At 40.0% G+C, this 26,759-nt stretch overlaps 1 protein-coding gene across 1 annotated transcript in view; it reads right to left on the bottom strand.

Annotated features, from left to right (window-relative positions):
* IPCEF1 (interaction protein for cytohesin exchange factors 1) overlaps window positions 1–26,537 on the bottom strand; it is a gene marked incomplete at both ends in the record, with an annotated part of 41,469 nt that extends 14,932 nt beyond the window's left edge. Inside the window, 8 exons of the mRNA XM_082276745.1 lie at window positions 4,236–4,324; window positions 8,701–8,762; window positions 11,671–11,742; window positions 12,877–12,950; window positions 20,694–20,863; window positions 21,530–21,566; window positions 26,075–26,204; window positions 26,371–26,537. Of these exons, the coding sequence (XP_082132871.1) occupies window positions 4,236–4,324; window positions 8,701–8,762; window positions 11,671–11,742; window positions 12,877–12,950; window positions 20,694–20,863; window positions 21,530–21,566; window positions 26,075–26,204; window positions 26,371–26,537 (801 nt within the window). The remainder of the gene's footprint in view (window positions 1–4,235; window positions 4,325–8,700; window positions 8,763–11,670; window positions 11,743–12,876; window positions 12,951–20,693; window positions 20,864–21,529; window positions 21,567–26,074; window positions 26,205–26,370) is intronic.
* Between the last annotated feature and the right edge of the window lie 222 nt (window positions 26,538–26,759).

The following is a 26,759-nucleotide window of genomic DNA, read 5'->3' as shown; positions in this document are numbered from 1 at the left end:
TAGAATTGTCAAGGTTGGAAGAGACCTTCACGATTATCCAGTCCAACCATCTACCCAACATTCACACTGCAACCCCTAAATCCCTAAACCACATCATCCAGCACCAGATGGAGACACGTCTTGAACACTTCCAGGGATTGTGATGTCACCACCTCCCTGGGCAACCTATTCCAATCCCTGGCCCCCCACCCTAATGATGAAAAAAATTTGTCTTATATCAAATCTCCCCTGTCTCAGCTTAAGGCCATTTCCTTCAGTTCTCTCACTGCAGGCACATCAGGGGAGACTGGACCCCCCCGGTTACGACGTCCTTTCAGGGAATTGTAGAGAGCAATGAGGCTCCCCCTGAGCCTCCTCTTCTCAAGACTGAACAAACCCAGCTCTCTCAGCCATTCCTCATAAGACATGTTCTCTAGTCCTTTCACAATTCCCCTAGGACTGTTCCAAATATGGCAGGACCCAGACATTTATATTCCTCTACGAGAAGTACAACACTGTGTTTCAAGTGTGGTTTTGTTTCTAAAATAGAAACCTTCACATCTGCATCCTCAAGCAAAGGACAAGGAGATGCTGTAGTAAACTATGAGTGCTAAAAAATGCCCTTGGGAACACAGGTGATATGAAGTATTTCATCTAAAATCTCCTATCACAAAGACAAATTGTTGAAGCATTTGTAAAGTCAAGCAGAAGAACCGAACAGTGAAAGCTCTTGCCTACATGGTGTAGATGGCCTAATTTCAATTGTTCAAAGCCAGGAAAGGAAGATATTAGATCTCACCTCTATTTTTCTGGCATTTGTCCATGCAAAAAAAGAAGTGTTATTGAAATGAAGACTTGAAGACTGTGCCTCACTGAGTGGAATATGTTTTTGTTTTCATTTTCATTGTGTGCTAATTAAAAAATATGGGTGAGAATAAATATAACTGCCAGAAGGTGTTTCTTTTTCTCTGCATATGTGTTGTGTTTTGTTTTTACTTTGGCGTGACAAATGTTTATCTAACTTACTTGAGTGACTCCTTTGGAAATTTTGCAATCATCCATATGATAATAAACTTCCATTTGGGGATATTTTTAAAAGCAGATCATAAAAATTTCACTGGAGATTAATGAGTCTCTATATTTTTTAGAGAAAAATTTTGACTCTGAAACTCTTCAGCTGCTTTCTTGGCCACTGCTGCAATCTATTTTCTCAGCGTATCTGCTGATTTTTGAACTTTGAATCCATTCACGTGTGGGCAAATTAATGCAAGTGGTTAATTTAACTTTTGTCCTACAGATGCTATAATTTACTTGTTCCTCACTTGTTTTTTTCTTCCACAGTACCCAAACCCATGCATACATGTGGAAAGCTCATGATCACTACTTGTTTCTTCTGCAAATTCCAAAAAGGTTTGAGTCAGCAGAGAATAGAACAGCAAATATAAACTTTTTGCTAGAAATACAGCAGTATTTGCTGCTCTAAAATGTAACAGAGCCTGCACCTGGGTGTCTATTAGTTTCCATACTAATAGTTTTGGGTTTGGAGTTGATGTCAAGAAGTTTGGAGGCCTTTCTGCTTAAAATAATAAAAAGAAATTAACTCCAGTCAATGCCTGTGACATTCTTGACACTGGGCTGAGTTGTCAGGATGACTGTCACTTCCAGTAGCAATCTGAGAAAATCAAAGCAGGCCAAGTGCTGCGCCCACAGAATATGAGCCCAAATCCACCACACTTTTGAGATTTCACAGCTTGGTTCAAGAACTCTGCATCAAATAAACAGGCAGCGAGCAGTGTTTAACCAGTGTTCCCTGAGACAGCCACAGGCTCCAATCCTAGAACTGAGTTTTCAGTAGAAGCTGCACTTTCCCAGTCCTTTCCCAGTGTTTTTCTTGTTTCAGCACTTGTCCAGAAGAGGTATTAAATACAATATTTAAAAGAAGACTCTGGCTTGAAGTCAAACAGAGCTGTTCCTACTCACTATGTAAGCAAGCTGAGCACAGGGCAGACCCACAGCAAATGGAGCTCATTCCAGTGGCCAGTTCTGGGGTGAAAAGATGACAGCTTTGCTCAGGAGACACCAACCTTTGTCCACAGTGGATGGGATTTTAAGGGATAAGAATAAGGGAAATCATCTGACAAAGGTAAAGGCTGAAGGGAAGATAACCTTTAAGGAAAAGCTTGATAAAGCAGGACCCCTCAGCATCTGCACCACAGCCTGCCTGCCTCTCAGGTGTACCCTGCCAAAACATGGAGGCCAGCACTCAAGAGGAGCATGTGGGAAGGAGACAACCGGAGATCGCCTCTGCAGCAACAGACCAACAAGCAGCAGAAAACCAGAAAAACAGAAAACTAAAAAACAGCACCTGTTTAAAACTCATCATCTGGAAAAATGCAGGCATTCACCCAGAGGTGAGCAGACAGAAAAGACATCTACAGCTTCCTAAAGGCAAGCCACTTAGGCATAAAATCCAAGACACTTCATTAACTGACCAACAGCCCAAAATAACTGCCGGAGACATATTGCCAAAATTCTTCTTTTCTCTGATATTTATAGCCACTCAGCCACATTTAACTTCCAGATAATGCTGGCAATAAAGAATCACGTTCACCAGCAGTGAATGCCTCACACCCCCGAGTGCCAGGCGGATTGTTCTAGAGATAAACATTACATGTTTCAGGAGAGGAAGTGAAGACTGACTTATCTGGCTGAAAATGAGGTGGGCAGGTGGGTGACAGTGTGACATGCACTCCCAGCTTTATGTGAGCGAGTTAGAGATTGCCGGACAGGCAACCCTGTACGTGAGGTCTCCTGTTATACTAATGCCTGTGATTGCACAAGATTCTCTAGCTCATCTGTTTATTTCAGATTTGCTGCTGCTTTGCTGCTGCGGTGCCCACCCCAGCTAGTGGATGTCATTTCAGCGTGACACAGAGGAACTTGTACTGCAACAGTGAGGCAGCAGACACTTCCCTTCCATGAGGTGCAATGAGAACATTTAGTACTAAATATATTACTGCACACCTCTCAGTGTTAACTTTCAGCTAGTGAAGGGAAAGGCTTAAGCTCAGGATTCCTTATTTCATCTATATTACCAGCCCAAAGCAGATCACTCATTTCTAAACACAGAATTAAGTAAATTTGACTTTCCATTTTAACGGACAAATTTTTAAAAATTAAAAATGTGGTGACAAAAGACTCTCACAAGGCTGCTCTATAGTTTCCAAAACATGATATGAACAATCTGTTTACTCCAAAACTGCAGCCAAACCCCCAATGCCTGTTGCTAGCTCCAGGAAAACTTACTGGTTACAGAGATTGTGAGATTGCCTCCGCTACTTGCAGCAACTTTCCCTGACTTCTACTACTTTTCTTTTAAGGCTGCAATGAGAGGAAAAAACCCACCCCAAACCTACTTGTGAAACTACCTATCATAGGAAATCAACAACTTTTCTCTTTTTACTTAAAAAAAAAAAACCTGAAAAATTAAAATAATTAAAGAAAAATTTAAAAATCCATTTAAAGCACATGTAAGAGCAATGAGATCAGTGGGAAAAACAATGACATAGAAACAAGATTAATAGGGCAAGAAGCAGATAATAATTAGGCAAGTCAATTTGATTAGATTCATGAGGGTGCATACTGCTTATTCTAATTTATGAAATTAAGTGAGACAGGAAGGAATATTCTGGGACAATATGCTACATAGATTTTGGAAGAATGCCTTTTTTCTTTTTTCATAGTCTATTTTTCAGAAGTAGAGGAAAAAAACCAGATTTTATCACTGTGTGAAGAGGCCTCTTTCCCTTCACTTCACTGCCACAAAAGCAGCTTCAAATTCAGCAGTCTTAAAAACAGCTCACTCAAATAAATAAATACTGTTGGATGATGCTACCGGGGTCACAAAAAGAGAGAGATTTCAGGATTGATTTTTAAAAAAGCGAGAATAGTATGAAAAAAACAGCTTATAGCAGTAAGGACACAGTTTGCGCATGAGGTAGAATAACACCTTCCTTTCTCCAGCAAGATAAATAAGAAGGTGTTGATCTTCTACAGTGCAAAGCTCCCTGTGGTGCAGGATGTGATAACTGTGTTCTCTGCCGCAGGATGGGCAGTCAGGGCACAGGTGTTACACAGGAACACAGGGTGAACATTTCAAGACATGGTTTTAGGTTATTCCTACAGGCCCACCACCTCTAGGGAGTTTGTTTCAACCTGCTTGCAACAAGAAACAAGGTAGTTACTGGAACACTTACCGAAGGAGGAGGTGGTGTCTGGACTGTGTAGGGAGGAGGTGGCGTGTCTGTTATTTCTGGATCATCATGTTCACTTTCACTGTAGCATTCTGAGGTAGACATGGAAAATGAGCAAAAATAAAGAGTTAGACCAACATATTTATTCCTCACAGCACTGTGGCAACCAGAGATCACGAAGTAGGGTGTTCTGAACTTTGGTTCACACATTAACGAGTCAGTGTCTCCTAACCCACTTGTAATGCTACACTACTTCATGACTTTATTTATTTATTTTTAAGTAAAAACAATAGTTGTTAATTTGCTGTAACAGGAAACACTGGTTGCACTCTTCTAGGTAGCTTTACAAGTAGGTTAGGGGTGGGTTTTTTTCCTCTCTTTGCAGCCTTAAAAGAAAAGTTTCATTTGTAGTAGAAGTCAGCGGAGAGCTTTTGCAAGTAGCGGAGGCAATCTCACAATCTCTGTAACCAGTAAGTTTTCCTGGAGCTAGCAACAGGCATTGGGGGTTTGGCTGCAGTTTTGGAGTAAACAGATTGTTCATATCATGTTTTGGAAACTATAGAGCAGCCTTGTGAGGGTCTTTTGTCACACATGGTAACTCACATAGACACTCCATACGGCACAGCATTACATATGAAGAGGCAGTACCAAAAGCAAACACAGTAGGACTACCCTAGTAGTCTCTCTTTTTTTTCTTTTTTTTTTTCTTTTTCTTTTTTGGCAAAAACAAGCTGGTAAGAACCTCAGTATCTCTTGACATGTGTCAGCGACAGTCATGCTGTTATTTCTTTCAACTATCTGTGCAGCAGGTGGAAACGTTTTCTAAAAATTTGTTTAAAGGTGCATTAAATGAAGTGGTAATCACTGATAAAATTAGACACAGAAAAAGGGAGGCAGAATGTTGCTGGTTCTTATGCCCAGGACCTGGGGACAAGATCATGCAATTATAGAATAGTTTGGTTTGGGAGGGACCTTAAAAGATCATATAGTCCAACTTCTCTGCAATGAGCAGGGACACCTTCAACTAGACCAAGTTGCTTAGAGCCCTGTCCAGCCTGTCCTTGAGTGTTTCCAGGGATGGAGCTTCTGCCACCTCTCTGGGACACCTGTTTCAGTGTTTTGCCAACCTCACTGTAAAAAATTAAAGTCTAAAAATCTAGTCTAAACTGGCCCTTTCTTAGTGTAAAACCATTACCCCTTGTCCTGTATGCCCTGCTAAGAAATTTTCCCCCCTTCTTTCTTACAGGCCCTCTTTATGCACTGAAGGGCCACAAGGGTCACTTTTGCTAAATCTCCCAGCACAGATGCAACCTCTACAGGAGCAAGTGCTTGCATCCTGCCCTGCACCATATGTGCAGAGTGACAGAACTCACCCCCACCCCACTGAGCTGGGGACATGAGACTTTGCAAAGACGAAGTCAGAGCTTAATGAGGACAACTTGAGTGAGTGCCAAGTGTCACAGAACAGAGGCTGCCCCCGTGGTCTCCATGGGTTCCAGCACTGCCCTTTGCTGGCCACATGCACTCAGCAGTTTGTGCTGTCCAATGTTGGAACCCTGGGTTTAGAGAATTTAGGTTTCTGGGATATAATAATATATATATGTGTAACAATATGGAGGATTTCAGATGTGGATTTGTTCTTCTTTTCACCTTCTTCATAAATCTGGGTGTTCTGGTATTGGGTAAAAAAACCCACAGTGCAAATCATGAATAGTTAGTTATTGGATTATAAGTAAAAACAAATTACTTTGCATTCCATAATTGGGTAATTTGGACCTTAAAAGGCCTTGGAAGTTGGAACTCACAGCCATTTTTCCACCTTGTTAACTTGGAGGCACATTCTGTGCAGCTGTATTATAGAGAAGAAATTATAAACATCAGTTGGAAGAGAAGCCTGGCATCTCCTGCATTTCAGTCCAAACTCTGAGTAAAAGAACTCGCAATTCAGAGGCAAAACAAAAATAGAGATATTGACAGTCCAAGAACTTCTGTCAGCTCTGCCCCAGAGAGCAGGGGTTGCTTAAGTTCAGGGAGTACTTCATCAGAGATGGACTTCAGGGGCTCACACCTCTAGAAAGCAGTGTGTTAGCACGGTCTCTGGACAATCACCTGAGATTATTTAATCTAAAATTAACTCATTTAATACCCACACATATTATTTTTGTGCATGTCATTGGTTGGGCGGGGGGGGGGGGTGCTAATAAGCACAGAATGTGGGGTATAAAATTTTATGAGAGAAGAATGTTGTACATGAGAGAGAATTTTATAACATGTTAACAAAGAGAAATTTAAAGAGGTTCATTACTTTTTCTCCCTGTACTCTTTGCAGAACCATAGGGGTTTTGAGTAGCATAGATGCTCTTCGCTTTACTGGAAATCTGTGCTGGCACATCTGAGCATAAAGAACTGAAACTGGCTGCAATAAGGCCTATATTGAATTCTAATACTCTATTAATGCCTTTTTGAGTAACTCTTAGTAAAAAGCTTATTGTTTCTACAGCTCCCCTTTTAGGCACACAGAAGAACTGAAAAATAATCTACAGCTGTTTCTGATACTCCAAATACACAAATGGTAGTGGGGGGGGGATGTTAAAATGCACAGAAAGTACATAAATACACAAGAAATGCCATGAAAAGAGCCAGGGCTTCTGAAGAATTATGGTGTGTGATACAGAGAGGAAGAACTGGTCAGCAGGAACAGAAGTGACTGTGGCTAGTGACAGTTCTTTTATGAAGCATAGCAATGTTTCTGTAAGGGCATGTCCACCCAGGCACCAGCAGGTGCTGCACCCACACTGAAGGCAGCTGCTGGATCACCTGTGACGAAACATGCATGGAAAGACAAGGAGGTGTTTGACACCAGAATCAGAAGGCCTTTTTCTGAAGGGGAGATGGCCCACCAGCTTTAAAAGCTGAATAAATTTTGGCTATGTTATGTTATTGCAAGGTTATTAGATAGCCTGCTGCAGAGATTATTGAGTGGATTATTTTGTATCTTTTGGTCATTTTTTTATAAAAGTAGGATTGGTGGAATAACTCATTTTGTGTTGCTTTGTAATTCTTGATTCAGCCAACACAGCCAGTATCACATTTTGAGCCTTAAAAAAATTGGTTTAATGTATAAAATTTTGCCCATTCTCATTTTCCATCAAACTCTTCCCTTCATGAAAAGATGGACAACATATTTGCACACTTCCTCTCTGAGTACAAGTATCTTGCAGTTCTTGCTACACAATCTAATATTCAATATAGCCCTTTATCCTAAAGTGTTTTGGTACAGTTGGCTTCAAAGAGGACACAGAGAGGAGGAATTAGATGGTGTGGGAATTAACAAGTTTCCTGACAAGAAACAACTGTGAACTGAAAACAAGAAAGAAACTGATGAGACTTGCTGGATCTCAGGAATCAGTAATATCTGTGTTTACCAACCCCAAAGCTGCTTTTAATGGTAGAGCATAAATGGAGCCAAATCAAGTTAATCAATAATGGAATTGCATGTCCCAAGCCTGAACATAAACCCCAATCTTGAATTTTGTGATAAAGCAGAAAGGATGCAGAGAGGAACATTTCCTTGCAAAACAGGTTGCATCACTTAAGTGTTCATACTACTGCAAATACCAGTTTCTTCTTCATAATGACAGCTCCTTCACAAGCTCAGCAGTTCTAAAAATGGCACTTGGTTCCAATACTCTAAAAATGGAGACTTAAAAGCTCTGATGATGACGCATATTCCTCGGAGAGTTAAAAGCCCAGATGATGGCACATCTTCCTCAGGTTAGAGTCCATTCCTGGTTTGGTAACATAATACTACCCAGAGCACTTCTCATTCTAAATCAGCTCCCTCTGCCCAGATTTGTGATTTGAGTGCAGGTATCCTCCCACCAAAGAGTTATATTGGGTCAGTGTGCAAATTAAGACAATAAATAAATTGCTTGGGAACTTCTAAAGTTTCTCGTTCCATAATGAACTCTCGAGCTTGGCTCTGAAACAAATTGTAGGCTCCAGAATAGCAGTACCACCCCCTTGTCTCCCAACACTATGGTTGTTGAAACCCCCAGGACTGGAGAACACAGTAGGGATGGGTCTGCGGAGCACAAGGTGTTCCCAGGCCTGCAAGCTGCCATGCTGCAGCACAACTCCTGTAATATAACTCATCAGCTCAAAACCCAGAGCAGCACAGCTGTACATCTTCACACTTGGTAGGCTTAGCAAGCCAGCAAACTACCAGAAAGTAGTTACACACCTCTGACAAGATCACCAAGTGTCTCTCACTCACACAGTTTCTCACCATTTTTTCTTCTCCTGTGATTACTCTGTGCTGTGACAATGTGCTTTCTCTGAGCTCAGAGAGTAGACAGACCCAAGATGATAGTTTAAAAAAAAAAGAAAATAGCTGACAAAAATTTGGCCAAACAAAAACTGTGAAGAGCACAATGTAGTTACACGCTGAAACCGGTGAGGAGCATACCTTCCTCGTTCTTCCCATTTGGTGCCTGAGGGTCTACAGCCATTCCCAGCTTACTTAGCCACCTGTGTTTGAAACAGAGAGAACACAGAGTCAGGGACACTCTCACGCTCATGAGTTTTGTTCCTTTCGGTTGTGCTCTACATCACCACATCTGTTTTCATTAGCCTGAAGACTAAATGTCAAAGTTTCTATTTCTTAGATCATCTTCTAGAAAGGCACCAGTCACCTCTATATTAATATTTCCTGTAATGAACAGGATTAGTTGTCTGGGACATCTTCTTTCCCTGCTACTGTAAAAAGGTACTACTGATGACCAGGAGTCGCATTTGTGGAAGCTAAAGAAAAAGTCTTTGTGCTGTAACACCATGTCAGAGATTTAGTCCAGCCATTGAGGTGCCATCCTGCACCTGAGATGAAGAAAAAGGCATGGCAGCTGTAGAAGACGATATCAGCTGCCCTGGCCAAAAGTATTGCAGCACAGTCTGTGCCACTTGAAACCAAGTTTTTGATCATAACATACCACGTTCTTCACCTTGCTATGTACTTTTCGTTTTAGTAAGTCACTTCCTGGGTTGTTTTAAGATATTAACAGGGTTCTTTTCACTTGTCTTCCTAGGTGGCTGCATTTTTCCAGTGCTAGAAACATTCCCTAGTTATACTTTTTGTATATTATGTTTGCTTGTAGCTCATTCAGATCTATCCAGATTTTAAGTAGCTGACAACTAAAAAAGCTCAAGCTTTTAAGATTAAAACTCAAGGCATTAATAGAGAAAGTATGAAGGGCAGGAATTCATTACTGGAAAAAACACCACTTTGTTTGATTTCGGTTCTACTAAAGCAATGGGAAATTTGGAAGATCAGCGTCAAAGTAACTGCACTTTTAGACTACAGTATGAACAATAGAGCCACAAACAATTCAGAAAAACAAAGTGTCATTTCTGTAAGAGTAGTCTATTGACTCTTTTCTAACAGCTAATTCTAAGAGAATGATTTTTTAAATGAAAACCCACCTTAACAAGGAAAAGATTTGGTAAATAATTTTGGGACTTCATTAATGACAAGGGCAGCCAAGTCACTAATAACTATGTACAACTGGCCAGGTAAATGCATGCAGCTAGTCAGCATGCCTTTACTTTTCATGTGTGCATGACAATAGTAAATACATAATAAATTAGTGGAACAAATGACTGTGTTAATAAATATACTGTTGATTTAATAGAGATGTATGTGCAGGTATATAGATATATGCATGAAGAGTTACAAAAGGTTATGCTCCATCAACCATTTATGCACACCAGAAACTCAACACACAAATGCTCCAGTGAGTTCAGTGGAACCATTCACACGTGTATTTGCAGCACTGGAGCCAAGAGAACAGATGTCCTTCAGTCTGTTTCGACATATGCGTGAGTATGCATGTACTTTATGGATTAAATGCATGTATTTTACACTTTGCCAAGGAAAACATCATCAGTTGCAACAGTGAGGACTTAGTTCAACACAGCACAGGCTGCTCTAACACTAGGCTACCTGGCTTTAAGCCAAAATGAAATTGACTCAGAAGTGGAGTTTGAACAAAGTCATTCGAGAGGCATAAGAGCTAAGACACCTGCATAGATTTCAGTCACTCACTCACAGGAGCCTAAACATTTCTCACATGAGAATTTCCAGCTGGGCTCCAAACTGGCTGTTAGCACTCACTGATCTCCTCCATTAGCTCTAATTTTCTTTCTCCATATGTCCTTCCATCTCTTTGCTCTCACCCAGGGTTACCCTCTCTATGGAAATATTCCTGTCTAGAAGTCCCTCATTCTCAGTCATCCTTATCCTATCTGCCTCAGGAATTTGTCACTTCATTCAGGAGCTCTGGTAGGAAATGCAAGAACACAGAAATGGATGGTTATCTCCCCACCAGAATGCTCTGTGCTGCTCCAACTTGCAAAGGGCGACAGATTCTTCTCATCTATATTTACTTGTAGAGCACAGATTTATTAATACATATCTGTGTACATACATTACTGTAATATTGTACATTTCTGTATCTATAGGCCTTTCAGAAAATCACACACATTCTCTCAACCTCCCTCTTATTCTATAGTGGTAAATTTGTACGAGGGAATGAGTAGTCAATGTCCTGTGAAAATTCTCACAAAGATCACCAGTAGAGCCAGGATTAAAATCCTGACCTGACTGTCATAGGAGCTCTCCTCCCATTTAAACTGTACTGCTTTGTATCTAGTATTTGGCCATTTAATGCAATAGCATAGAGAACAGACTGCAATCTAAAGTAGAAAAGGCAAAGATATGAGATATATCTAAATCAGCCAAAATTGGATCAGCAGAAAATAATATCTTTCTGATAGCTCGGTAGTTTCTAAAATGGCAGCATTCATATCCATTTTTACTTCTTCCGTTGAAAACTATCTGGTTGTTTTTCTTCTGGACATTTGTGGAAGGAAAATTTCTGACCTGTCATGAGGATCATTCAACTACAATGTAGTTTGGTGCTTGATTAATGCTTATTTGCAATAAAGAAACAGCCCTTTATACCCCTCTAACCCTCCTTGTTAGCTGACGTGGTACTCTGAAATCAGAAATTGTTATATTCTAGTCCTAGACAATTTCTGGGACAAAACTGTGTTAAGTTCTTCCCTCTCTTTCCTTCGTCCCCTCACTTCTTCCAAGGTGATGTACTTGCTATCAAATCGTAGCACCTCTATAAGAGAAAGGGATTTATATCAGCAAATGTTAGGAAGATTAGTATCAAAATTGGGCTAATTATGCAATTCTGATTTCAGTTATAATTAATGAGCAAAGTGCAATAGTTTTCTTCCATTTAGTGACCAGAAAAATTAGACTCAGTAATTCTGCAAATAAATTTGTCAACTGCTTGACAGTGAAAGAATGAACTTTCAGCGAGTGTTCTCATGCATGAGACAGGATGAAACATGACCAGTTGCTCCTACTTACGTGTTCATTTCCAGAACATTTTCTGCCGCAAAATAAAATGTCTTGATCTGTGGGTGGCTGATCTTAATAGCACTTCAGGAAAAGAAAAATAGAAGAGATATGAAGAAAACTAGTTTCCATAAAAAAGAAAAAATAATAGCTGAATGAATTATTTAAAATATTTATTCGCTCTACTGAATTAATCCGGATTAGCTTGTCATCAATATAGCTCTTTCTTTATAACTCTAGTCTATTTTTAGCTCATTTCCTAGGCCACACAGTATCCAGAGAGTATAAACTACAGGAACTAAAAAGGGAGGAATAAAGAATAAAACAAAGGCTTCCATTATTTCATTACATAATCCTGTTGCTTTCCCACTACTCAAATACTATGTGCAGTTTTGCTTCCTCCAGCTCTGAAATGTAAAGCAAACCTGAAAAGGGTTTGGAGAAAGCACCGATAGTGACCCAAGACATGGAACGGCTTCCATGAGTGGTCAATAAGGCTAAGACCCCCCAGCACAGAAAACAGATGGCTGAGGGAAGGGACATGTGATGCAGTAAAATCACATGCAGCACACAGCTGGTGAACAGTGACTGACTCTTCTGACTTCTCCAACAGAAGAATGAAGACTTTCTCTTGAGTGACACAATTAAAACCATGCTGAGCTTTTAACTTTGAACAACAGCAGCACCCCTCCAAACCTTTGAAGTGTGCTCAGAAGCAGCTGGAAGTCAGTGCTGCATATGGAGTTTGGAGAGAATATTTTTAAATGTGCACCCCGCTAAAGAAAGTGTTTATTCCCTGCACATCCAAAGGCTTCAAGTACAGCCCAAGCTCAGTTGCACCACAGCAGCCTAAAGAATAGTCCAGGCTTGGAGTGATGCAGCATTAATTGCACCACTGCTGACCTCCTCAACTAAGAGGGGGCATCTGAGAATTACAGCTTACTCATAAGCAGTGAATGAAAAAAAGGAGAAATAAAAAGAAAGCATTTGGCACATTGACCTGTTTTTTTTGTTTGTGGTTTTACCAAAGCACATCTGGCAGAGATTTTAAAAAAATATTTTTGCAATATAGTTTTCTTTCAGTAGCTCAATTAATATCTCATTATTTATACAACACAAAAGAACTCCCCACAGTTTCACTGCCAAAGATTACAGAGATTCATTCCTTGCAACGTTGTAAAAAAATCATGCAAAAGTGGGAACAAGAGATAAACTTACTGCTTTTTTTTGCATTCAGTTGCTCGATCCACACTGAAGTCTGGAAGTCTTATAAATCCTTCTGCTTTTTCAGCCTTCCATAAAAGAAAAAAAATTAAATATCACCAAATCAACCAACTGGTAAGACAGTAGACTCCAATGCTGAATAATATTTAACATGCAAGTGCTTGTTTTTGACAGCTTTTTATACTGTGAAAATATATGCTCATCACCATGGGGACAGATTAACGCCTGATGAAATATTTCTATACCAGCTATATTTGTGCAAATCCTGGGTGCTGGAGAGCCATCACTCCTGTTGGTGCAAGTGGCAGAGTGTGAGCATAGATTTCGTTGACTAATAAGGATGAACAAGGGTTATATCATCTGTTCAGGTCGGGATGGTACCTACAATCTCAAAGGTGTGTTTGTGCCATGACACAGCGTGTATGCATCTTACACATGTACATCTTACATGTAACAGCAGCACATAAAATGACCTATGTATAGCTGAAAAATACAATTCAGAAGTTCCCCAAGATGATTCTAAGTAGAAATGGAGTAGGGTGTCCCCTGTGTAATTGCAGCATGGACCATTTTTCAGGGTCACCTGTACGTGAGCAAAGCAGAGGCAATGTAGGCTGCTGCCTTGCCACGAGGTGCAAGGGGATCATCCCATGCAGCTGAGCTCTGTTTTTAAACACTGCAAACCTGCCTCAGATGGCTTTGGTCACCCAGCTATCACTCCCCCCAGAAATTTGCAGGCATGGTACAAGAGGTAGCAAAATCCAGGCAGACATTTACAGTACCCTGTTTATATCCAGTCAGCCCTTTCTGGATGCAAGAAGGTTTGCTGAGCATTGACGTCTCTGCTCTCAGTCAGCAGGACTCTGAGTCAGAGCGTTGCTCCAGCAAAACTGCAGTGACAAGCCTCAAATCCCTGTTTGTGCTGCCTGAAACTGAAACATCTGAAGCAGAAACATCTTCCTTTACTACATCTATCTACATACACCTGGTCATCTACTATAAGATTAGGAATCCTCCTAAGATGAGCAATATATAATGTAGCTGAAAGTCTGTAGGACATAACATCAGGAAAAAAATGTACTTTCCAAAACACAGAATGCTCATTCCTGAATCACATTGTTGCTGCTCCCAGCCATTACTCGTAGACACATTAAAATTCTGAAAATGTACACTGAGTTAAAGCAGGTAAAATATACACAGCAGTTACAAAGGCAGAGGATAAATGAAGATGACTGACAGTATCTCAAGTCTCATTATGCATGAATATGACAAGACTATAAAAAGATGTTCATCAAGAAAAGCCTTTGAGCTTTAATGCTTGGAAGTATGAATCTCCAAGAACTGAAATATGGATACAGAATGGATATTTCAATGGGTGGCTTCCCCTCACGTCTGCATATCTGTTCTTTGGTATACAATAAATCATGGCCTAACTATCATTCCTGCCATTTACATGTATTAAGCATTCACATGAGAGGTTTGTATTTTGCATCATCACCAGTAAAGGGTTTTGCTGCTCCAGGACACACACACACACAGCATTGGTGGAAGGGGGTTTTCTTATTTTCTTTAAGCACAGGAGAAAAAATGATTTTTTTACATCTGGGCTGAAAAACATTCATTTTGTAATATTTGTATGAAAAAGTGTTTATTTGCTACTGTAGGCTTTTAGCACTCTCTGTTTGTATTTGTACCTGTAAAACTTGTTTAGAGACTAGCTCAGGGAGCTTTTGTTTCCATTCCGTAGGTTGGAATTTCATGAGACTAAACTCACTGAGATAAATAACAACTAACTAAAGCTAGTATTACCATCCCAGATCCACAGTATATTAAGTATATAAGGATGAGTAAATGAGTAGGGGTGAGTAATGAAGGAGCTCTATTCTTGGGCTGCACTGTACTAAAGATAGAGATTGTATTGTCCTGCATTTCTGTACCAAAAAGATGGTCACTTACCGTATTGGGAACATCAAAATTCCTATTTAGTTCCCAAGACCAATCTGAGAATACCAGAGACCAATCTCAAAAAAGCTGTCCATGAGGTACAACAAACACTATTGCAGGCATTGCTGGATGAGAAACCTGCCTCAAGTGAGAAATGCATACAGTGCCAGTTGTTTCTCTGCAATATGAATCAACAATCCCAGTTTAAGAAAAAGTTATGCATGAGACCCTGTGTGAAGGAATATACCCAGGTACCCATGCAGCAATAAATCCATGGCCTGAGCTAGGTAAGCCATCAGGTGGGTGAGTGGGTGATTCAGTTCTGGGACAGGTTTGGCCTTTCTTAAATGTTTCAAATGCAATCACAGCTCAGCCAGTTCTGTCTATCAGTGCAGTAACCATTGGTCTAGATTGCATCCTACAAACAGTTTAGAGTGCTGCAGAAGCACTCATGAGGGGATTAAGTCCATGAAATGCTGTTAGATAAGTCACTGTCTCTATTGTCAATGTATAAAAGTATTTGAGTGTTTGGATTTTGTATTGGACTAGTGAATTATCAGGACCCCGTAAGCCACTGTGGAGACACCCCCCTGGAATGCTCCCACCCATGCAAAAATGGAACTTGGACTTGAACCACTGAACTAATCCATTAGTAATTTAGATAGACTCCTCTACCTAAATTAGAGAAGCACCCTCTAAATTACTAATGAAAATAAGTCTGTAGGCTTTGATTTCAGTACTTTAATGTTAACAGCTGTACAGCAGAGAAACCCCAGACTTCTTATGCAGTATTTGGCATGTTCCAGTTGGTAAAAGATTATGTTCTCACATACACATTCTCTCTCAATCCATTCAGATTTTATATTAATTCTGTCTGTGATTTCATATTTGTTAATTTAAGGAAAAAATTATGTTTCATTTTATGTATGAGTGAAAGGAAGGACAATGGTGTGAAGCTTTGAAAGCACTATTTGTACACATCTCAAATGTGCCATCTATGTAACAGAAAAGAGGGGCTTGATGTGCATGTAGTTCATAATTATCAGGAAAAAAAGAAATGAAAAAAGGAAAAGAAGTCACAACATTAAAACCTTATGGGTGTTATTACAGTCAGCAAATGGAATTCCAAATAAACCCTAGGAACAGAACATGTGAAAGTCGTCTTCCCAGTCATTCTTGGGATAAAAATGACATTTTAAAGCATATAGAAATCCGAAGTGCTTTCTTTCTTCCAAAATGTTATCTCTAACATGACTTTAGCATGCTATTATTTAACTCACATTTTTCACTCAAGCTTCCTTCAAATTTTGATGCAAAGCTGTAAATTAGCTCTAAAAACTCAGATAAAAAGAACCTTGACCTGCTTTCTACTTAATCAGGATGGTTAAAAGAATAAGCTGTTATCTCTTGTGGGTTTTATGGAGGTTAGCCTAACATAAATCTGTACTTTCGCTATTCCAAATTGTAGAAAAATAATTTCATTAATAACAACAGTCTCTGCAAATGCTTGTGGCAAAAAAAGAAAGCCATTTTTTCACAGAAAAAGCTTTGCACTCAAAAAAAAATTATTTATGAAACACAATGCATGAATCCAATGAAAGAGGCTAATGTCCTTCTGAGCTTGCTTCAATACATTATCTAAATGTTGTGGCTTTAGGAGATTTAGTAAGTCATTTAAAGTGAGTGTAGTGTTGCAGCAAGATTTTTAAAAATGGTGCTTTAAAATGAAATATCTGGTTATTGCGGAACAACTCCAATCTGCAAATCAGGGTTGTCCTCATGGCTTCATTACAGTGTTTCAGCACTGCCCCCAGAAGACCCTATGGATGCTGGAAAAGCAGTTCAGACTTTTTAGCCTTTTTTTCTCTCTGCCAAGTACACCAATGAGCCATCCTGTAGAACATTGAATAATTTGTGTAAGATATTGGGCCAGAGGTCCCCAAGCCTCTCAGCACAATCAGCCAACATCAATGACTTTTTCTCATCCATGTAAGCAGATATTACAACTCAAAGGTAAAAGACTTTACTTTTAAAAGACTGTAATTATACAGCTTCCAGCAAAGCTGGTGGAGTGAGGACCAATTTAAGTGCAGTGAATGGTGGGGCGGGGAGAAAAGGTACAAAGATAAATAGTGACAGTAGATCACAGCCTGCAACTCTTTAATTTTATATTTATATTTCTTTTCTGCTGAATCCCCATGACAACCATCGTTGACACATTCTGCAAAAATCTATTTCAACTCTATTTGGAAAACCAGTCAAGCTACCCTAAAGACCCACCAGATAGAGGCATTTATTACTGTGTCCCATTCCAGCCAACACTATCCAACATAGCTGAAACAAGCACAAAGAACCAGGAGCATGGATTACATGTGACAATCCTCCCCCACCACCCCTCTTCCTATATAAGAATACTAATTCCCTCTGGAGTTTCAGTATGAGAATTGAAACTGCTAAAGGGTCAGGCAGGATCACAAACTGTACTATTTAAACACTTTTTTCTTCAAGGCAACTGCCTACAGAGAGCAGTACTGAAAAAAAAAGGAACCAAACACTAACACAGTGAAGAGCCATTGTCCAAGGAGTCTGGTGTTCTTGAATGCACTCAGAAAGTCTGACTGCTCAGATCCATTTTCTGACATTTCCTGTGTTTTCGTTGCAAAACAACCCTTCTGTGCTTCCTCCTAGTCCAAACAGCTTCCCCTCCCCAGACTGGGAGTGCTTCCATGCTGCAAAGAGAAGTTTATGTGCCTCGTGTTTTGCAGAAAGAAGAAGGGTGTGTGGGAACAGGCTCCAGGGCAGCCTACCCAAACCTGCTGAGACCACCAGGCCCTGACCTCAGCTAGCTCATCGAAAATTTATTCAGATTTGCGTGTGTTCTCTAGCTTTCTTTCAGTAAGGAGAATCTTGGCTCTTGGGGTGTCTGATTTGCTATTGCTGACCTGTTTATTTTTACTCTTTTTAGTTGTGGCATTCACAAAATATTTTTATGCTAGATTGAAGGAAATATCAGATGCAAATGTCACAACAAGTGTCCTATATCATATACCAAAATCTGCCTCTCCTGAGAGACCTAAAACCAGAGTGGCTTGAAGAAAATTTAAACCAGACTCACAGAAACATCCAGAGCTTCAGAGGCACATGAAGACAAACTTGACCAAGAAGATGATATTCAGGTGAGGTAATCTACTCAAATCCAGGATAATGCACATTCCCATACAAATTCCACCCACTCTCTATTTTCTCCATCCCCATTAGAGAAAAGGTCCAGCACCCTGTTGCTATGCTACAGTTGCCGGTGTCTGGTTTTCACACAGCCACAAACAAACCACACTCATTTCTCACAAGAACAGAACTGTTCAAGCAGACCTACAGGCAACCTGTAGCTTTGACGTCAGCCCCACTCTTTCATCACCACCTTTGGCATCAGCCTCTGTAAAAGGGCTGGTCGCAGGAAGCCTCAGGCACGTGAGAAGCAGGACTCCTGTTTCAACAGGACTTTAGACTGTCATCTTGTACACCACCTTAGGACCAAGGATTAACTTTACTGAAGACAGTGGAAGTGCGGGCAGTCCTAATGCCAGGCCAGAGACTTAAAAGAAATGTCAAGCAAGCAAGTGAATATGTCACTGCTATTTCTCCTTCATCAATCTAGAAGTGAGAATATCTGGGTCTAATTGATCTAACATACGACTCTGAGCATGCTCTCAAGAATTTAAGAAAGCAGGTCTTAGCAAACCCCACAGTCACTGACATTCTGCAAACGTTGCCTGGATCTATAGTTACATAGAGCACTTTAGGCTGCCCAAAGAATCTTTGTGATTTTAACTTAAAATAGTGTGTGAGAGTTGGCAGAAGTTAAAAGCAAAGAGGTATTACCAGCTGGCACGCTTAAAGAACAACTGTGACAGGTGAGAACTCAGGGCTGACACAAGACAACAGTATTTTGAAGCCATATGAGCTCTCCAGGGGAAATTAAATAAGTTGGAGTGAGACTGACACTTATTTTTCAGCCTTGTTCATTTGGGGGCAGCCAGTGGCAGTCAGGAAGTAGGCATGGACTAAAAGGATGACTGCTGTCTAGGAGCACTGGGACCAGCATGATCATGGTTTCTCTGGATCTCAGGAGTGGAATTTAACCTGGCCAAAACAACTGAAAGAAGAGGAGGAATTTGCACCTCTCCCCCATCACCCTTCTCTTCCCAGAGGCAAATTTTTCGTAGTCTTGCCTTTTCATTTCCTCCCAGCTTGGTTACTCCTCTGGATTACTCCTTTCTGATACTTTCCATGTCTAAAAAGACACCTCAGCCAGCCAGCTCACCTTTCTTAAAATGGCTGGCCGGAAGTATAACTGCAAATACAGATTTATAACAGACAATATTAATAAGGTTTTGCAACGTATTAATGCTGCTGATTAGAATATCTGCCAGGCCATGTCCTTCAAAGAGAGATATTGTAAGCATTAGGGAAAAAAGTGCCTTTTAAAACTTTTTTTAATCTAATTTTTCTATTTCTTTGCTTTCTCTTATGCATGCATTTAACTTAGTCTTGAAAGAAATCTGTATCAGACTACCACAACATCATAAAACAACAGCCCAAGACTAGCAGAGTTGCTTTCATTTTACCTCAAAAAGAAATAGCTAATATCATCTTGAAGTACCAGTCAAAGTTTTTATTCTTATTTTAAAAAGGCAAACAAAAAAATCTCTCTCTCTCTCACATACACACACAAGCAAACAAAAAACCCCACCAAAAAACACTAACACTATACCCACAACTGAAGGGAGAATGTGACGTACTCTACATGAGTAAAGCTTTGTTTAGGGTATGAGGATTTTTTTAAATGGCTTAAACTATTTTATTTATTTCCTGAGACTGTTAGCAACATTTTTAATGAGGATTATTGCAATGGAAATAAACAAGTGGAAACAGCCCAGATTGCCTTTGATTTTTTTTTTAATGCTCTAAGAATTAATAAAGGTTCCTTTAATCTTTCATCCTTTGCTGTGCCTGGGACATGCTGATTTCCAGAGCAGCTAATTTGCATTTAGAGAACCTCATGTCCATCCACAATTCAACACTGAAGCTGCTGACTTTCAACCTATGTTTTTGCTGGCATACCCTAATTCTCTTCACACCCTAATTCTGGGCTTTGTCACGCCATCATTTGAATGTGTTAAGAGCTTTTTAGAGGTATCAGTGCCAGACAGCAAAGTGAACAGAATAATTATATCTGAATCTTCCTAGGATGGGCAAGACACCCTCTCTGCCCAATCAAACAAGCCCAGAGTAAAGCCAGCTGCCCTCTACCATTTGAAAGGAAAAAAGAAAGAAAGAAAGAAAAAAAAGTAGAAAGAAAAAAAAGGAAAAAAATTAAATAGGAAAAAAAAGAAAAATACTGAAAACAAAAGAAAAAGAAACCAAGCAGACAAATAAAAATAATAACCTCAGTGTGGAAAGGGATGGGAAAAGAAACAGGAGAGACATTTCTGAAAATTAAATTAATAAGAAATGAAGAAACATTCCTGTTTTGAGTTTTTATAGCAAGTGTTTGCAAATTGCCTATACCCAGGAAAATATTTCTCAAATTCAAGTGCCACCAGAGCCTTGAAAGAGCAGCTCTTTACAGGGCAAAACAGACAGCAAGTTAACATTTCACAAGTACTTGCTGAACTAGAAAACACATTGTTTTCTGCATATTTCACATGCACATAGACACTTCCCAGATCACAAGAAGTGCCAGGACTGAGAAATAAACCCAGTTATTTGTACTCCTCCGGGGTGCACCTAAATTGTGACCCCAGCTTCCCTTCTCTCAGCAGATGCTGTTTGTCTGGCACCCAGAGCTGGATGTACACTGTACTCACCAGCTGACTGCTGTACCAATACAGCGATGACTCCTTTAGCACACACCAGAACTTTTTCCATTTGTTGCCAATGAAAGCTCCTTTTTCCTTCTTTTTGTAGAGCCATCCTTGACAATCAGCTTGCCCCAGCTCTTTGCACGATATCCTCCGTCGGCTCATTATAAAGAACCCTGTGCCATTAAAAATAAGTGTTGTGCTTGCTTAAAAGTGCAGTTCCAGGAAAGATGTTGCTGCCAATTAAAGATATCATCCTTACTGAGGAATCTCAGCAAGTCACCCAAGCATAGCTTAAAATATACTTAGAAGTCACTCAGTTTTATAATGGCTGTGACAGTAACACACATTCATTTGAAAGGCATGCTGATGTTCAGGAATAAAACAGTAAACTGTAGATAATGCAGATAGTAATTAATGCTAAGATAACCATAAATGAGTTTTTGCAAATTAAAAATACAGCCTTTGATCCTTTTAAGAGAAGCACGCATATATTTTCCCTCACACAGCTGCACTGAAAAGAATACATCTATTTAAGTCAGCTAGAGAAAACTATTATGCCAAGTACATGAAAACCACTAGTGTGTACATCTGTGCAGGCAGCTGATTCTACCTCACTGATTTCCAGCTTTGATTCAATTAACATACCACAAGGATTTAGTCCAAAGGAACAGCCCGTTGTCATTTTTCTCAGAATCAGTGTAAGAATCAGTGGAGATAAAAAGCAGCTTTTCACCAGCTGAGTAGCAGTACAAAATCCTCACCCTCCCAAGAATAAGACATACTAAGCAAATAACAAAAGAGGAATCCAGGAGAGAAAAGAAAAAACAATCTCTCATTACCTTGACTTTTCTTTTTTGCCTTCTGACGCAAAGGAACCTGTAAGAAATGCAGGAAGGAAAGAAAAGAGGAAATTTCAGATTGTGTTGCAACATTTGTGTAGAAAGGGGAGGGGGAAGCTAGAGAAGGACGTGTGGTGATGCTGGTGGTATATGCAGGATGGAAACGCATAACCCACTCACTGCTGAAGGGACGTGAGCAGCTGAAGCAAAAAATGTGTTAATTAAAATTGATGTATATCTAGTTGAGCAAGAGCAAATGCAACTCTATTACATGTGTCTACCTACTAGTGCTTCCTGTTTCACATCCACAGGCAGCTTCTACTTTGCTGTGTTTGCCTGAATTGTTATCTGTGTTTTGAAGTTAAAAATTAAAAGTTAAAACTCCAGCATTTCAATGCTTCATTACACTCCACAAGGGGCATTTACAAACATGGAGAAATTAAAATACATGCCAGGTGACTGACAATTATTTAGCTCATTCTATGAAATCTTGAAAAAGAAAAAAAAAAATTGGTCTTCACCTTTGCCTTTTTTTATTTAATTCAGAACATGTATTTTTCCCTATGAAAGTGTTTCATAGTATTTCTTAAGAAAAAAATCACACAAAATGTATGGACATTTTAGTCACTGCAAAAATAACACAATTGAATTTATTTACGCATTTGCAGTCTGCATATTTCATCCTGCATAAACACATAGAAAATGAAACTAAAAGAGAAGACCAGCAAATAACAAAAAAGCAGGTAATGGAAAATGGAAGGTATTCCTTTTGGAGTCAATTCTCCCCAGACAGGCTGGTTGGTTGTGTGACTGCAGACAAAGTACTTGACTTCTCTTTGCCTCAACCTTTCCTTCTCTAGTGTGGGAACTAAAGTATTCACCTTTTTCTATTTTTAGGAAGGGTTTGAAGCTGCCAGATGACAAATGCTGGATAAAGTGATGTATGATTTAATATGCTGGCCACAATGTTGCTATGCAAAGCCGGTAGCTACCTGATCCGCTGCAGAGCTACGCTATGAACATCCCTAATGTAGCCCCTCTGCCTCACCAGCCAGCTTCTTGGGGAAACAAAACCCCACTTCACATTTCTCTTGAAAAATTTGATAGCTCTTCTCACAGGCAAACTGAAGGTGAGTAAAGCTAGATCGTCTGCAAACAATGATAGAAGAGACCACTGTCACCAGTATTTACAAGAGCTACAACTTTTTGAAGCAGGGATCTCTGCAGCGTGTATCACAGAGCACAGAACCATGGATCGCAGTGCTGTGCTTATCTGGTGCCTATTTGACATGACCTGAACAACACTCCTGTGGGAGGCTTTACAAGGCATGAATAATCCCAGACTCCTGCTTAATCACCTAGTATTCTTTTTCCCTTTTTCCCTTATTTTTTTTTTTATTCTACCACCCTCTCTCTCACACTATTCTCCATGACAACACACAAAGAAAAGCAATAAGAAAACACATCAGCTGTATTAGAGGCTCTGCTATTTCCCCATCCTATATAGGCCACCCTTCATGTCTTCATTCGGGAGAAAGTATTGCCCTATTTAGGACACATGGAAATAATAAATGGCCTCAGGGAATCAATGAGTCACACAAACTAGTTGCTTTCCTTTAGAGCTATCCAAAATGCTATTAAGAAAAACAAATACGAATCAGGTCTCCTGGCCCAAAAACTGTGTAGCAAAGCAACATCACATCTTTGCCATGATACTATATTGGGGTCATTTCATCTCTAACTGATGCCTTTCCCTGGTCTTAAAATCAAGAGGCAAACATGGTTAAAGGGAAAAAGGGATTTTACCTTGGTATTTATTTAAAGGATCTTTAGGTGCACCATGTCTAGGTTGAATGCACCTCAATGCACACTCCCAAAAGATCTGGTATAACATTATAGGTCTTACTAATTAGCATATCTATCAAAAATTCCCCAATGAGAGACTCCAATGAGCCCCCCTCCCCAAGGAACCTTCCCCTGGATGGTTCTATCTTGGTTTACAGAATATGTTCTGGAGAGGACCTTGGGGTCTGGGGCACACTGATCCCTATATACAAAGCTTCTAAAATGTTTGGTCTCTTAGCTTAACAAACAAGTCCAAGAATGTAGGCAAAAAGCACTAAAGAATACAGAAGTTGTAAAAAGGTATAAAAGGGGTATAAAAGAAAAGGCAAAAAATCATCATGGCATCATAACCAACATAAAATCATACAACAAGAAGAGCAATACTGAGACAGGATGTGGCTCTTTCTACACAACTGAGGAGGAAGTAATCTTTCCACTAACCTTGTTGACGATCTAAAGCAAAATAACATGGTCCATTGCTCATCTGTCAAGGAAGAGTTAATACCCACATTATGTAAGTCATCTGTTGGGGCCCACTTTATTATCAGACTGAGGCAAAAACTGATTACCAAGTAAGAGCTTGGGCTAGCTAAAAAAATTTATAAATTTACGTGTATTAATCTGTGGCAATGATGGTATCCTGCTGCAAGCTGATAGGGGTCATGAACCTACCCTCTTTTCTTCATATATTGTGGGAGGAGTTGGGAAATTGATGGTGGAAGGAAGAGCAGTTTCCCCACCCAGCACTGTATTTAGTTTTCCTGGATAAAATTAGTGGTAAATCTCTAACAAAATAACTGCTGAATGAAATTTTTTAAACTAAGACACATTTCTTGTTATCTTTCCAAGTATCCCTGAAAACTGAGGTAAATTTTCAACAAATTAGTACTAAGCCTGGAATTCTGCATTTTTCATTGTGTTTTAGTGCTGTTCAGAAACCCAGCTTCATCCTGCAAAAAAATATGTGTTCTGCTCCGTGCAAGAGAAAGCTCTAATCCCCAACTGCAGCAATAAAATCTGGCATGATTCACAAAATTGCCTTCTCAAATTTTGTTGATCTATAAACAAATAAAAAAAACCCCTCTTTCTCCAAAGCACAATGTTTGGAGTCAGATAGATATTCTATGAAATAAACAAACAGTTTTCAGTAAAACTGTTTTTCTCTCAAACCAATAGAAACCCTATATTTAAATGAATCTACCACAAAATTCATAAATGCCTCACCAGCACAGTTTGGATTCAATTTTCCATGTGAATACAACACATTAGCAAGTCTCCAGTGGCAAACCTTTACTCAAGAAATAAATTAAAGTTTTCGTCACTGAAAACTCTTTTATAAAAGTCAATAATCTTTTATTGCAGTGAACCTGGGTGAGCGTTGATTAAGAGATACTTTAAAGTTTCACTCATAGAGATTCTTAGCTGTGCAGAATAAAGAGAAAACTGTGGAAGGCAGAGTTGTTACCGATAAAACCAGGGGTATAACAGCAGATTCAGAGGTGAATGTACTGTAACTAGCAGACATAGTCACTGGAACAATCTGAAACTAAACCAAATGTCATGATTTTGCTTCTGACAATGGTGGATGTTTTCCTATGATTTTCAGTTTCCTGATGGAAAGTGATTTATTTCATTATCACAGGTTCAACTGAAAAACAAACCAAGAATGACAGATGTATTTCTATCTCTTCTTGTTACCAGGGAAGATCTGAGAGCAATAGTTCTGAGAAAGCTCTTTGATAACTGCAAAACGCACACTTTTGTGCAAGACTGGCAATAGAGAGTAGGTTTCAATTGTTTTGGTATGCTTTGGTTTGCTAAGGACTGAACAGGAAGGGATAGTGATCCTGCAGAACAACACAGACTTCAAACTTGCTATCCATTACTCCTTCACTTGGCAAACACACCATGAATGAGTTGCAAAGGATTCTGTTCAACTGTGCACTGTTCACAGCCACTTCTGTGCCAGGCAGACTCCAGTGATGAACAAAAACATATGAGAGAAGCAACAACTTTAGCAGAGACTTCTGTCAATTAAGATGTCCTATTTTTCCACAGAATCACAGTATAATTAAGACTGAAGGGACTTCAAGAGGTCATCTAAGTCCACTCCTCACCTGCAACTGGTTTTCCAGGACCATTTCAGATAGCTTTTGCATTTCACCAAGCACAGAGACTCCACAGAGTCTCTCTCTGGGCAACCTGTGACAGTACCCCATCATCCTCACAGTAAAAAAGATTTTCTGATGTTCAGAGGGAACCTCCTGTGTTTAAGTTTGTGCCCATCACTTCTAGTCCTGTCATTGGGCACCACTAAAAAGAGTCATAGAATCATTAAGGTTGGAAAAGACCTGTAAGATCATAAAGTCCAACCGTCAACTTAGCACCACCACCATGTTCACCATTAAACCATATCCTCTTCTTTGCATCCTCCCTTCAGGTATTTAAACATATTGGTAAGAGCCCCCCTGAGCCAGTTCTCCAAGTTAAACCATCCCAGTTCACTGAGTCTTTCCTCATATCTTAGATGTACAGTCCCTTAATTACTCTTCTGGCCCTCCATCAGGCCTCTTCAGTATGTCATGTGTCTCTTATATTGAGAATCATTCCAGGGGTGGCCTCAGCAGCACTGAATAAATTATGACCTCCCTTGACCTGCTCTCAATACTTTGTCTAATGCAGCCAAAGATACCCATTTACCTTCTGTGCAGCATAGGCATGTTGCTGGCTCATGATGTCCACCAAGACTCCCAGGTCCTTCTCTGCAAAGCTACTTTCCAGCTCTATGGTCCCCAGCATACACTGGTGTCCCCTGGTGGTACCACTTGTTCTCAAATGGAATAACAACAGGGGATAGAAGTCAGAAGGCTGGACAGGCTTTGGCAGTCTCTGCACAGCATCCTGTATCCTGGCCCCTCCCAGGCAGAAAACATCTCTAGATGGTTGGACAGGCCTACAGATGGGTCCTCTGTCCCTCACAACAGGGAGTCACCCACTGCAGGGTCTCACAATTTCTTCCTGGTAGACCTGCATGGTTTACAGTTGAGTGAACTAGGTCTTTGCTAGGGCACACATCTGGCTCCTCTTCAACTATGGGGACAGTCAGCCTGTTCTTAGATGAGACAAGAGCTTCCTCTTGATACAAGAAGTCATCAACTTCCATCCTTCCAATTCTCCAGAGGTTTTGCTTACTTTGGTAGTGGGAGTAGACACTGCCTGCTTCTCCACTGCAGATGGGGACTGATGGTCTTCAAGTGTTGTGTCTCAGAGAAGACCCCATCTTTCTCTCTTTCACTTTCTCTGATGCTGCACAGTCTGCACTCTTCCTTCCAAATCTCCTCCACTTGCCAGCACAGCTCCTTCAAGACTTCCTGCAGGGCCAAGA

The sequence above is a fragment of the Coloeus monedula genome, assembly GCF_965178545.1.
Source record: "Coloeus monedula genome assembly, chromosome: 2".
Classification (NCBI taxonomy): Eukaryota; Metazoa; Chordata; class Aves; order Passeriformes; family Corvidae; genus Coloeus; species Coloeus monedula.
This window is presented reverse-complemented; position numbering and strand designations above follow the sequence as displayed.